At 42.3% G+C, this 14,360-nt stretch overlaps 1 protein-coding gene across 3 annotated transcripts in view; it reads left to right on the forward strand.

Moving 5' to 3' along the window:
* Positions 1-14,360, forward strand: part of HYCC1 (hyccin PI4KA lipid kinase complex subunit 1) — a 74,475-nt gene that overhangs the window by 39,266 nt on the left and 20,849 nt on the right. For all 3 annotated transcript variants that reach the window (XM_075922215.2, XM_075922217.2, XM_075922216.2), the window contains exons 5-7: positions 5,658-5,738; positions 6,207-6,322; positions 8,319-8,414. In XM_075922215.2, coding sequence (XP_075778330.1) covers positions 5,658-5,738; positions 6,207-6,322; positions 8,319-8,414 — 293 coding nt within the window. The remainder of the gene's footprint in view (positions 1-5,657; positions 5,739-6,206; positions 6,323-8,318; positions 8,415-14,360) is intronic.

Raw genomic sequence — 14,360 nt, forward strand, 5'->3', positions numbered from 1 at the left:
TTGGGATGGGGAGGAGACTCTGGGAGGGTTGGGGTGTTGGTGGAGTGTGGGCTTTGGGAGGGCGTTTAGGAGTGGGAGGGGACTCTGGGTTGCCAGATGGGGTTTGGGAAGTGGGGTCCTGGCAGTGCTTACCTCACAGGTGCTACCTCCATAGCTCCCTTGGCTGCAGTTCCTGACCTTTGGGAACTACGGAGCCAATGCTTGGGGACAGTGGACGGAGCCTCCCTGGCTGCCCATGCACGTAGTGGCTGCGTCTGGGAGCCAGGTCAGGAAGGGAGCCTGAATTAGTTCCAGCCTCCTGTTGCACTATTGAAAACTGGACACCTAGCAATGCTATTGGTGTCTTCTGAATGCCATTAAACAAGTGTTCCTTGGCATTTAAGGATGTTAAATTGCATGTAATTAGCTAATCAAGAGGTCGATGGAATTTCAGTTGACTACTTGATAAGGGGAGAAACTGCAGAGCTGCAGCAGGCTTAGCTCCTGCCAGGCTCTTACTACATTTAAAAAGCAGAGGTGCAGCATCTGGGACCAGGCATGAACCGGGACAGCTGAGTCCCAGCCCATTCCTGGTCCCCCGCTGCGCCTCTGCCTGTCCTGTTTTGCCTACCCCCACCCCAACGGAGATGGTGCTGGGGTGAACTGGCTTTTAAACTGGCTCTCCCAGCACTGGCTCCTGCTTTAACTCTCTCCCCTCCCCTTCTGCTTCTGATAGAGAGGCAGCAAGGGACGGGAGAAAAGTGCCTAGAGTAGTGACTTGACTACCCGATAAGCCTAGGCTTTCATCCCTACCCAGCATGCAGGAAGTCCAGGGAGGGAGTGTGTGTAGCTGACTCCCTGAAGTTCCCTCGTGGACTCCAGCTGAAGAAATGCTCCTTTAGTCTTATTCCTTGTGCTTTCTATTTCTATGGGAGAAATCAGGGCAATGAGAGAAAGGGCAGGTTTGGGAAAGGGGGTTTATTTAAAACTCTTAAGAAATTAGGGGTGGTAAAAAGGAAGACCTTCTGTGGCAAAGTGGTGAACCAAGTTCAGCCCAAGATTTTTTTTTTTTTTTTTTTTCATGCAAACTTCTAGACAATTTTGTGTAACTGTCTCTCGAGGGCTACAGCTATACTGTAGCCTTCTGGTGGAAAAGCTTATGCAAATTAAGTGTGGTGTGGAATATTGCTGTTTCATTTGCATAATTAATGAGCAGCCGCTTTTGCACAAGAGGATTTTGCACAAAAAAGAGCCGGGTAGACTCTTCCTGATGAAGAATGGCTCTTGTGCAAGAGGGTTTTTTTTTTTTTTTTTTTTTGCACAAAAAATTCCTATCAGAGTACCCACCTGTAGCTCTGGAGGTGGATGCCTTAGCCACTGTGCCACTGGAGGAGCCCCCCAGCCTCCCAGGGTTGACTGTTCTCTGAGGGTTGGGGAGGCTGGTCTTGAACCCTTGACCTGTGACTCTGCAGGCAGGTACCTTAGCCACTGTGCCACTGAAGGAGTCCCCCAACCTCCCTACATTCTGTGCCCCCCTCCCCCCCTTATTCTTCCTTTGTATAAGCTTAATTTGCGTAAGTTTTTCTGCAAGAAGGCTGCAGTGTAGATGTAGCCTAAGTGGCTTTATGCACACCTCCAAGCAAGCATGCACACATGCTCCTCCATAAATTTAACTATGATTGAAAAGAGGAGAGCATTCCTAGACAGTCTTCTGCACAAACAGGACCTCTTGTTTCCTGCTCTAGGTTTCTGTCTGGAATTGTGATTCATTTTGAACTAGCATCTCTGATAGCACAGGCATCCAGGGTGGTCAAAGTATATCTGAATAATCTCTTGTTTTCTCCTGCTAGGAAAAAAAGTAATTCACTTTCATTTCAGAAAAAACAACCTGAAGCTGTACCCACAACTTTCTATCTTTAGAATAGTCAGTTATCAAAGGTTTCTCTATTATTATTCTTATAACCCCATCTGTTTCCATCTATCTTCTAGCGGCTTGGTGCAATAATGATTTGGTTAAGGATAAACTTAAGTCTTCAAGAGAGCCTCTGCCTAGTTTTTATATTTTTTCCCAAGACATTCTGAAATAACACTAACATACTGATTTTATTCCTCCCTCTCCCACACAGTTACTCATGGATCTATAAGTACAGTAAACTTCCGATAATCCGGCACCTTTAGGACCCAGGGGGTGCCAGATTATCAGATATGCCGGACTATCGAAAGGGAGGGCTATGAGGGGTCTGGGGTGGGGGGGGATGCCACCCCAGACCCCTCATAGCCCCCACTTCCGATAGTCCGGCTCTGCCCCAGGAGTCCCTGATTCAGCTGCTGCTGAAACTGACCAGCAGCGGCTGAATCGGAGACGCCTGGGGCAGAGCAGCTGGGTTGGTCCTGTAGCGCCGACCCTTGGTGTGGTGAGACCAACCCGGCAGCACCCCACCTGCTCTTGAGACGCCTGGGGCACAACAGCTGGGGTGCTGCTGGGTAGGTCCCCTTGCGCTGCCCCTTGGCGCTACTGGACCAACCCGGCAGCACCCCAGCAGCTCTAACCCAGGTGTCCCCAAGTCAGCTGCTGCTGATACTGATCCAGCGGCTGACTCCAGGAAGCCCAAGGCAGAGCTGCTCTGCCCCGTCCTTCCTGGAGTCAGCCGCTAGTCAGTTTCAGCAGCGGCTGAATCGGGGACACCTGGGGTGCTGCCAGGTTGGCCCCGCAGCCCCGAGGGGCAGCGCTAGGGGACCTACCCAGCAGCACTCCAGCTGCTCTGCCTCCGGCTTCCCCGATTCAGCCGCTGGTCAGTTTTAGCAGTGGCTGAATCGGGGAAGCTGGGGGCAGAGCAGCCTCAATGGTCCGGCTGCCCGGAGCACTTCCGGGTTCCTTATGGTGCTGGACCATCAGGAGTGCCAGACTGTCAGATGCCGGACCATTGGAGTTTTACTGTATTGTGTGGTGTTTTAAAAAGAAACAGGATATTTCTCTGCATCCTGTGGTTCAACAAATAATTGAAATGAGCAGTTAACTGAAAGGATGAAACAAGTGTCTGATTCTTTCAGTCTCTTAAAAATGCCAGCAGAGAAGACATGTAGGTTAATGCTAAAAGTGATGATCTCTGTATATTAAGTGCTTTCATTTCGTGGGGTGGAGGGAATGAACCTCTTTGAAGCACCTGAAAATTTCCACATCAAAGGATTAGGGATGCCAGTCCCCTCAGATGAGCAATTCTTACTAGTTTCCATCTTTAGTTTTATATTTAACTTATGCAATTATCTGTAAGAGGAAGAATCATTTTAATTAAAAGTCATATGATTAGGTCAATTGGTTACCTCTAACCAAAAGTTACCTCTAACCTAACTGCTAGGTAAATGGACCTGTGGAACTTGTTACCACAATATATCAGTGAGGCAAATGCTCAGGAGGTGTAGAAAGATTTGATATTTATGTGGAGGAGAAAATGTGTTTACATCTAGGCAAGATAAGCTAGGAATAATCACTCATGCTTTTGTTTAGAGCATAGACCCACCACTAGCTGATGGGGCAAGGCGTAGGCAGAATTTTTCCCTATGAAAGTATTACTCTTTAATTGTTTCGAGTTTCATATACCTTCCACTGAAGTGTCTGTTATAAGCCACTGTCAGGCAAGACTTTGGGCAACATATTACAGTTCTTCAGTGGAGTATCTCCGTGATACTCTGGTAACTTTTTTCTCAGACAGGTAAAGTCAGTTTAGAAATGGACAATTGGATAACCATGTCTATCAGCACTCATGGATACAGCTCCCTAGAAGAGTTTTGGCATCCTATATATCTTAGCAGGCATTACAGAAAATTGGTGTTCTGCTTTTAGCAGAAGTAGTTTGGATTTGTAATGTTCTATAGGAAGAATATTAGGCATTCTCTCAGACAGTCTGTTCTTCTCTTGTATGTTCTCTTTTCTTCTCTCTCCTGGACAGGCCTAAGTAGAGTGCGTGTTCTGTTCACAGACATTGGAATCTTCCCTTCCCCCCCCCCAGTTATTTGAGTCAGTACGACTACAGGAGCAGTAATCCTCTGCCTTTCTGGAAATGATTATGGTGGGTTCATTGGGAATCTGTGGAGACCAGACTCCTAGTCAATTACTCTTGCCTCCTGGCTAAGGAATGAAGAAATGCCAATAATTTCGGGATTGATGGTGACATGGAGAGTGATGTAGCTGTATTCTGGCTAAAGAATGGTATACCAGTGAGGTTTCATCTGCTCAAATCTAACCATCCTTTCTGCTTTGCCACTCCTTCACTCCACCTTCGTACCTTTGATTTTCCAGCATAGTGATCTCAGTGTCATAGAGTCCCTCTTAAAATTCCATTCTCCTTAAACTTTCTCTCTTCTTACCTTTAGAGAGAAATTTTGGTGTTGAAGGGTTAAATATCTAAAATGTTCCATGCTTTAGACAATAGATATTTAAAAATACATAGCCCTCTGTGTCCTAAATTCCATGTAATTGACTGAATCTGTAGATATAAAGTGGGGTAAATTGCTTATAACTGAAAAGATTGTTCTAAGTATAACATCTAGGTAGAATTTAAATCCTGGATGTTAGCACCTTATCAAGAGACAGGCTGAAATCCTCTAGCTCTTAGATGTTTGACCCTTGTGGAGAGTGGTAGTGGGATAAAATGTAAGCCAGGCCTGCCTCTGACTGGCAGTCCCAGGTATCTTTTTGCTAAGTATGTATGCTTTATTGTGAATGTCCTGGGTCCTTCATGATGCTAGTATCTGAAGGGACTCCTTACAGCATCTGTGCTACATTCTTTATTGTTCCCTCTTTCTTGTGGATCCTAACAGTACTCTTGTGTATCATTTGTTGATTCTGCCTCAATTCTTCCAATCTGGTCTGATTTCTGACCATTTCCCATTTCTGAAGCCTGCTTTGAAACACAGTGGACTTGTTAGCATATGTTTTTTGCTTGTTCTGTTAATCATGCACTACAATACAAGGATAAAATGCCAGGTATTCTAAAGGGCTCATCTTTCAGGACAGTAATTCCCTTTCTTTGAGACCTTGCATCCATGAATGTAGTCTTTCTATGGTCCTTTAACCTCACCCCTTAAGTAGATATTTGCACAAGAAATTGAAAGTATTAGTACATGTTTTGAGAGAGAGTTTATCCGGTATTATTAGATCATGTTAGGCTGAAGATGGATTTATTCTTTCTTCAAAGTTGTTTTTGTTTGTTTGTTTTTTAAATCCTGTTAACCCTGACTCTGTAGTTCAGTAATGACGGATTTACCACATTTATTGACCATGAACCTTTGCTACTTTAGTAGTAGTAAATAATGGATACTGTGTAGCTTTTAAAAATAATGGATAATACTGCTAGATTAAGGGATTGCATATCTATTCAAGACAAGTATTTTGCAACACTGTAGAAATGTCTCTTGTATATCATTTAAAAGGATCAGTGTATATACCAGTTAACAAATGCCTTTATTTTAAATGTATTCATAAATACCCAAGAACACTTCAGTTTTGGAGAAAGTGTCAAGGGTACATTAAACTTTCATCTAGATATCTGCATTCTAGAGCAGAAAAGGATAATTAATATCTGAATTTCCCCATGACTATTCATTTTTTATTGTGAAAATCATAGTTAACATGCAAGAAATTGTATGACGTAACCCTTGATGTCTTTTGTGTTTTACAGGAAATAGTTAACAAACAGGGTCATAGTAAAGTGCTGAGTTTCACAATTCCATCCTTGTCCAAACCTTCAGTGTATCATGAAGTGAGTGACGTTACTTAAATGCATGGCTGTTACCATGTGGATTGTGTAGCTTTTTTTTTTATGCTGAGGCCAGTTAAAGAAGGCAGTGTGGGGGGGGGGGGGGGGGGGGGGGGGGGGGGGGGGGGGGGGGGGGGGGGGGGGAGAATTAATGACACATTTGATTTTTCTAATAATGCCTTTCATGGCTATTCTTCTAATGAGGTAATTTAAGCTTGACATGTTTTAAAAACAATTTTTGAGCTATTTAAGGGCCAGCTTTTTCATAGCGTTGTTTTTTAACTTTTTCTCCTAATCTTAAGGTGGTGGCTTTCTTATGTTACATAATACAGCAACTAGATTTATGTAGGTTCAAAATGTATGCACATACACAATTTTTCCATAATTTTGTCTATTTTTACCCCAATGTGTAATGAGACTTGAAGAGTACATATGTTTGGAATGCTTTATTCAAATACCTGTTTACTTTAGCCTTCCAGCATTGGTTCCATGGCTCTTACAGAGGGAGCTTTATCCCAGCATGGTTTGTCCAGGGTGGTGTACAGTGGACCTCATCCTCAAAGAGAGATGTTAACAGCGCAAAATAGGTAAAATGGTTGGTTGTAAATCTTGTAAGAAAATCCATAAAAATGGTTAAAGTGGCTTAATTATTTTTGGCTTTGTGTTCTCTTGCTATCTTTATTATCTAATATTTTCTAACTTTACAATTGTAAGTAGTCTGCTCCCAGGGAGCCAAGGTATAATTGTAATGGAAACCAATAAGCTGATTTTTATCAGTTAATGGTTTAAATGGTTACTCTTTAGATCCCTAGTGCTGGGTCTGGTACTACCCACTATTTTTGTTTGTTACTTGGATATTGGGAGGTGAGTAGGTTTCCAAAACTGGTGGATGACGACACCAAACTAGAAGGGTTTGCAAGCACAGAATTAGTTTACAGAATTAGAATTCAAAATGACCGTGACAAATTGGAGAATTTGTTTAATTTCAACAAGACAAAATTCAGTTAATAGAAGTGCAAAGTACTTCTTTTAAAGAAAAATCAAATATGCATATACAAAATGGGAAATAATTGGCTAGTTGATAGTACTGCTGAAAAGGACTTGGGGGTTATAGTAGATCCCAAATTTAATGAATCAATCCTATGTTGTAGTTGTGAGAGAGGCTATTATCATTCTGGGGGGTATTAGCAGGAGTGTTGTGTGTGAGAAACATTCCTGTTAGTAGTTATCTCACTCTACTTGGCATTCGTAGAGCTGGAATATAGGATTCAGATATAGGTGCCTCACTTTAGGAAACACATGGACAAATTGGAGAACATACAAAGTAGAGCTAAAAAAAAATAAAATGTTTAGACCTATGAGAAGGTTTAAAAAAAAACCACACACACACACCCTGGTCAGATTTAATTTTGAGAATACAAGACTCTGGGAGAGACAGGGACTTGATAAGTCTTCAAATATATTTAGGGCTCTTACAAAGAGGCCAATGATCAAGTTTACTGAAGAAAAGATAAATAGTAATGAAAACTGCGGCAAGGAAGACTTAAGTTAGATACACATGAACTTCTGTACTCCAGTGTGTCCCTTATTGGGGAACACGCGTGGTACAGACCCTGGCAGAGAGAGGAAGAAGTGGCTCTGTGTCCTGCTGCTCTCCCTTCCCTCAGCTGGGTACAGCAGTACAGTGATGCAATTCTCCTGAGGCTTTTCCCTGCTGCTCCCGTAGCAGCAGGGGCCGGCATGGGGCATAGAGCCATGTGTGCTCCCAGGAGTGGGATGCCAGGTAAGCGCCCCACCCCGTTCCCTTCATGCTCTGACCTTGCAGTGCCCTACCTGGCCTGGAAAATTCTTTAATCTGGTATATCCTGTTTCCCAGGGAACGCCAGATTAAAGAGGCCCAAGTATATTAGGAAAACAAGTGTATTAGGAAAAACTTCCAAACTATAAGGATAGTGTGGCTCTGGAATAGGCTACTAAGGGAGGTTATGGAATTCTCATCACTGGAGGTTTTATGAACAGATTGGAGAAAGACCTATGGGGTTTGCTCTATGTATATTTATTTTAGCCTCTGTAGCAGTGGAGCTGACAGACTCACTGAGCCCCTGACTCACTGGGCAGCTCTACGCTCTGGAAGGAGTGGGGCCTGGCATGGAAGAGGTGTTGCTCCAGGAGGGATTTAAAAGGCTTGGGGCTTCCGGCTGTTGATGCAGTAGCGACAGCTGGGAGCCCTGTGTTTTTGAATCACACTGCTATCCTTGGGTAGCAGTTACCATCTTCTCCTCTGAACTCTTCCCTCCCTCTCCCCCTCCCGCCCCGGACGCCTCCTTCCCCCCACACCCCAGCAGTGGGCCTGCCCAACACAGGATGCTAGACAAGATGGCTTCTTAAGGTTCCTTTTAAACCTACATTTCTGTGATTCTATAATGCTGCAAATCTGTGTTGCTTGTAGTATAATCTCTAGTATGGTTTATGTGAATGGCATTTTTATCATTTTATTCTCTACGTTAACATTTTAAAAAACTACTAATTTTTTTGATACTTTAAACTGTAACATTTTTATTATTTTGAATATTTTGTTTTTAGGTTTGAAGTACTGACATTCCTGCTGCTGTGTTATAATGCTGCCTTAAGCTACATGCCTGCAATTTCTCTTCAATCATTGTGTCAGATTTGCTCAAGGTACACATTCTTTAGGCTGAATATATTAAACAGACACAGGCAACATGAAGTCCAGACTGTTTTAAACAAGGAGTTAAAACAGTCATGTATTACACTTGTATTCCCCAAGAACCCTGTAAATTGTTTTGGTTTACAGTCACACTTTCTATACTTACAATGGCCTTTTTCCCATTCTTACTTTATGCGACTCATCAATAGAAGAGATAATGAAATAATCTAGATTTTTTTTTCTAATTTTATAGTAATTTTTTTATAGAAATACTACGTAAAAATTGTCAGAAGTAATTTATTTTTTGATGGTCTCTTAGTATCCCATTACAAAGTTTTGTTAAATCAAGTTTGGTTGCTTTACAGTTTGTTGCTATGTAATTGGAAACTTGACTAATTTAATAATTTACTAAGATTTGGGAAGGGTAAGAAAGTTATAATTATCAGGACATTGGAAGTGGTAACGTATATGACAAATGTAAATTCAATTTTTTTGGAAACTTTTTTATTTATCATTTTATGAAAATATATTTTATTTTAAGTTTAATGATCAGCTGCCTTATAAATGTTACTTTAAAGGTAAATATTAATCAGTCATTCATCTGAAAACTCTTGGGATGTATTTGCTCAAACAGAAGAAGTGACTTGTATATTTCTTGCAGAAAAATTGCAAGTCAGTAGAGTAAATGCAATGAAGAAAACGATTCTTGTATAATCTGAAGATTCTTCATAAATCCTGAAAATTTTGTCTAGTGGCTGTCTTTGAAGTGATGTTGTGTTAACGATAGGGTAACTTTCTCGTGTAGCTATAAATAAGAACCAAAGCCTTGAAATTCCATAAACAATAACACATAGCAGTTTTCCATTTGTCATTAACTCAGATCTGAAGCTCCATCACACAAACTTGGAAAAGGTAGTTACTGCTGTCAAGTTTAGTTGTGTGTGTTAATTAGTAGGAGACTTTTTTTAATTTGTAAGTATAATGAAGAATTCTTTTATACCAAGAGAAGTGTGCCTGACATTTTGCTAGATGATAGTGGTATTTTGGAGACCTGAGGAGGAGGTTCCAGAAATGTGTAGTAGTTAAGGGTTGAATAGGAGGAGAGCGAGGCATTCATTATCTTGCTTCATTAAGTTGTAATGATTCTCTTGAGGGTTAACCAAATAAGAGTGGCTGCGGATGCAAGGTACAAACACAAGTTCATTTCTAAATACTGTGAGTTTGGATCATGAATGATGATCCATTTTGATTCTTATAAATCTACAAACATGAACTGTGTAATAGCAGGACTTAAAGTCCTTCAGTCCCACATACAGTCTGCTTTCCAAAGATTTCCTGGAGGAAAGCAATTTAGGGAATCAAAGGAATGGAACAGGTTTGCACAAGAAGTCCAGGATTTGTCTTTTCACCAGATCTACAGAATAAAATGTGCTGAGTTAAGTCAGAGGAGGATCGGTGGAACAAGTAGTGGAATTTTCCCTCATGAGTTTTCCTTTTCTGCTAATTTTTAAGTGAATCAGCCTACTATCTTAGTCATTCCCATTTTTGTGTGGGTCTGCTGAAGGATCCCAATCTGAGTTACACTGAACAGCCTTTCTAGAAAGACTAATTATTTTTCAATCAGAAATGTGACACTGTAGCTATTCATAATGACAAACCTTTAAAGCTTGGGTGGAGAACCTTTTTTGCATTGTGTTCTGTAGCCTTGCGGTGGGGCAGCAGGGCGGCTGGAGTGCTAGTGCGGGCTTCCCAATGCTTCGGAGGCCCCTGAGCCTCGGGGACTGGATCCAAGCAAGCCAGGGGCTGCATCTGGCCCCTGGGCCTGAGGTTCCTCACTCCTGCTTTAAAGATGTCATGTCACAAAGGTCAAATTTAAGATTAGTGATAACGTCAGCAACATGTTGATTATGTGAATTTATCTAATTTTTGATTTTTTTGTATTTTATATAAATACAGAATTATCTATTTAGATATCTTTAATAGTGGCAGTGAAAATTAATGCCTCTGTTTTCGTTATCTTTTCCCTACTTTTGGTGCTGTGTAGCAGAGGAATGCTGCTTCCCTTTTTCCATTTCAGCTGTTATTTTCTTTAAAAAAACAAAAAAAAATCTTTTGGTCTAGAATACCTATTTAGAGTTCTGAGTCATTGGCATTATTTAGATAGCTAGATCAGGAACCCTTTTAGCAATTACAATACATCACCAATTCCTGTTTTCAATCTAATGCACCTTTTAAAAAAATGGGCGTAACTTAAAATCAGATTAAATTTCTGGTTATTTTCCCACCGTAATAAGAGCATTTGACTCTAGGAAAAGTAATGAAGAAAAGCAAGCAAGCATAAGTTTCCAGATCAGCTAGAAGTCTTGTACCATCATCTTCTTTATATATGAGACTCGATGGCTTTCAACTTGATCTCTTTAAATGTCATGTCAGTACTCTCGATGGCAGAGGGGGACCTGAGCAAACATGTCTTAGGCCTCAGAGGGTTGGTGACATCTCATAAATTCTCAGTCTGTGAATTCGTTATCTCCTGTGCAACTGTCTAGCCTGACTCCTGTAAGAGCACAGGCTGGTATTTGCCCCGTAACCAGAATTTCATGCAACCAAATATTAAAGATGCTGGCTACCTGAACTATAAAAGGAGGAATATAAGAATTGCCAGGCTTGCTCAGACCAAAAGTTTGTTTAGCCCAGTGTCTGGTCTTCTGACAGTGACCAATGCCAAATGCCCCAGAAGGAAAGAACAGAACAGATAATCAAGTGATTCATCCCATGTTGCCCATTCCCATCTTCTAACAAACAGAAGATAGGCACACTATCCTTGCCCATCATGAGTAATAGCCATTGATGGAATTATCCTTCCTGAATTTTTAAAGTTCTTTTTTGAACCCTATTAAAGTCTTGGCTTTCACAACATCCTCTGGTATCCGTGAAGGGAAGGAAGAAAATCAGGAGGAACAATGGACACACCTATCGAATAAATCAAAATTGCACAGGACTGTCCTCCAAAACCAATCATCCAGCTTTCTTATTTCAAAAAAATATATTTGGTGAGGCTTTTAAAAAGATTAAAAAGACCCTTCTCATTGGTGAGACATTGAATGTATCTCCATTCAAAAATACTGGAGCTTGTTGACAAGGCAGAGATACCAAAATTGGAGCTCAAGAGAAGTAGACTAGATTGGAATAGAAGATCCAGACCATTCACAGAAGGCTGTCCAGAATTAAAACACGTAAAACCTATTTCACGCATGAGCCCCAACAGCAGTAGACCACTGGGGTGATATATTCTGGCAGTCAAGGATCTGATGGAGGATTTCATTTTAAACTAACTTTGTTGCACTGTTCCATCCTTTTCAACAAGTGAAGGCTTTGTAGCTTTAAATAAAAGGGCCCAATAAAAAACTTCTGTGAATTACTTGCAACCTGGAGAGCAGGAAGCATCCAAAGTTCAGTGGTTTGATTAAAATAGTCTGCTGCTGAGCTTGGGGAAATGTGGAATTTTGAGAGTAACTTCAAGATTGTGTATGGACAAACACACAAGCAAGGAGGTCCGAGGTAAACAGATGTTCTAGTAGTGACTTGATATAAGGTTTTTTCTAGCCAGTGTGGCAGAACATTGTCGTATTTCCATAAAATCTAATCCTTCAAGCCCCAGACTGATCTAAGGCTATTGTGCCCATGTAAGGCATGGATTAAACCGATTTGAATCAGAGGATTTATAGTCTTCCTCAAATTCCCTCTTCGTTTATGTTGACAGAATCCTGGATTTTGGAGTTCAACCTGTATTACAGTGTACTAGTTTAATTGCAATTGGATTATAGACCTTAGTTGGGTCAAGTTTACTAGAGAGGAAGACATTCAGGAAAACATAGTCAGTTAGCTCTTACCTTCTCTAAAAGACCCTTCAAATAAGAAGACAGTCTTATATTTTTCTAAAGCAGTTCCCAACTGCTGGGCTACAGCGGCTCTGGGGGCCTGGGCTAGGGTACACCGCTCCTGCCATGGCAGTTGGGAGAGGTGTGTCCTATCCCGCCTCTCAGCCACCTGGCATCGTACAGGGGTGGGGCCTCCTCCCAGCTGCAGAAGAGCAGTTTGCTGCGCAGCAGGGGGGCCATGCTGTGCAACGAATTGCTCTTTTGTGGCTGGGAGGAGACCCTGCCCTTCTTGACACTGGCTGACTGAGAGGCAGGGCAGGGCACGCCTCTCCCAACAGCCACGGCTGCAGTGGAGGCGCTAGGTGGTGTACCCCAGACCCGGCTCCCAGAGCTGCTGCCACACAGGCAGCAGTACAGGGCTAGGTGAAGGGTGTGGAGCTAATGCTGGGGGACTCTGGAGGCTGAGCTAGTAGTAGGGGGGCCTGTGAGAGTGGGGCTAGCACTGGGGGGCTCTGGGGATGGGGTTAAAATTGGGGGCTGGCATTGGGGGAGTTTTGGGGGGGATATTTGCAGTGGGCTCTGGAAATAGGAGGCTAATACTAGGCAGTCTGGGGGGGGGCTGTAGGGCTCAGGGACTGCCACTGATGTGTTTTGGATGGGGAGGAGGGCTGGTGCTAGGGAGGGGGGTAGGGTGCAGGGGACTCGGGGGTAGTGGGGGTCTCTAGGGGTTAGTGTTGGCACCGGGGGCTCGGCTTTGGTGGACTGGTAACCTTTATTTGCATATTTGCATATTCATAGTTTGCATAATGAATACACAAATATGCAAACGTTACTGGTCCACCAAAAGTTTGCGAATGGGTTTGCCAGTCCCCAGAATCAAAAAGGTTGGCAACCACTGTTGTAAAGCATGAAATAAAACTCAAGAATGTTTGCTTTACTCAGAAATGCAGTTTAATTTATGAGTTCACATTCTGTGTATTTCCCTTCATTGATTATCTGTTAAATCCCATAAAATCCAAATATAACTCTGGATCCAGATGTTTCTCATATTCCTTATAGATCAAAATGAACACTCATAATTGCCACTCTAGACACAGACTTAGGGCATGAGAACGCATACTTAAGGATTACTGAATGTAAAATGAGCTTCATTGCCCAACTAAGTCATGCTTTCAACAAAACCATCAAGAAACGTCTTCAGATTTGTAGGAGGCCTATAAAAATTCATTTGGTGTGCTGCCATTCCTACCACACAATTAAAGCCCAGATGTCTGCAAATCATCCTTGTGGCTTGTGGATGAATGTAAATGCAAATTTTATATCTAGAATCCTGCAAATCTGTGGATATCTGCTTTATGTATTTGGATATTCACGGACCGTGTTTGGGAGCCTGATGCCAGAATTATTTTTATGTAAACCTGGAAAAAATTATAACACAAGAGGAAGACATCGATGCCCAAAGGATAAGGATTAGTAAAGATGGGATGGCGTTCTAAGAAATAAGAGAAAATGTGGAGATGTAGCAAAAAGATTCAAGGGATTGAGGAGAAATAATCAATAGTTGTATGGCATAGCTCCTCAAACCCAGTCACATTCAGATAGACATGACAAAGGCTGGGGGCAGAATGAGTCCCAGAGAGATGAAATATGTCCAGACATGTACAGCAAGTCAAACATTAAAACATAGATGAAGAACATTGACACATGTAGACACTATTCAGTAGAAGATCTTTGCACTCAGTCTAATTCATTTCTCATGCTTGTGGCAGAAAAGGCCAGATGGATGTACTAGTTACTATAAATTGCAAACAGAAACCAGAGGAGTGCTACAAGGATAAAATGTCTCCTAAGTGTTTCATTACTAGAGGATTTACCCAGCATTGCCTGGGTCCTTGTGGGGGCTCAGGGTAGAGAGTGGGAGAGTGCAGTAGTCAGGGTAGAGGGCTGGAAGATGTGGGGAAGGCTCAGGGTAGGCAGTGGAGGTGGGTGGGGCTCATTGCAGAGGGCTGGGATGGCAGAAGGACTCGGGGTGGGGAGATGCAGAGGATTCAGGGTAGGGGATGAGAGGTGTGGAGGGCT

Source organism: Pelodiscus sinensis, chromosome 2 (genome assembly GCF_052426305.1).
Source record: "Pelodiscus sinensis isolate ZL-2025 chromosome 2, ASM5242630v1, whole genome shotgun sequence".
NCBI lineage: Eukaryota > Metazoa > Chordata > Testudines > Trionychidae > Pelodiscus > Pelodiscus sinensis.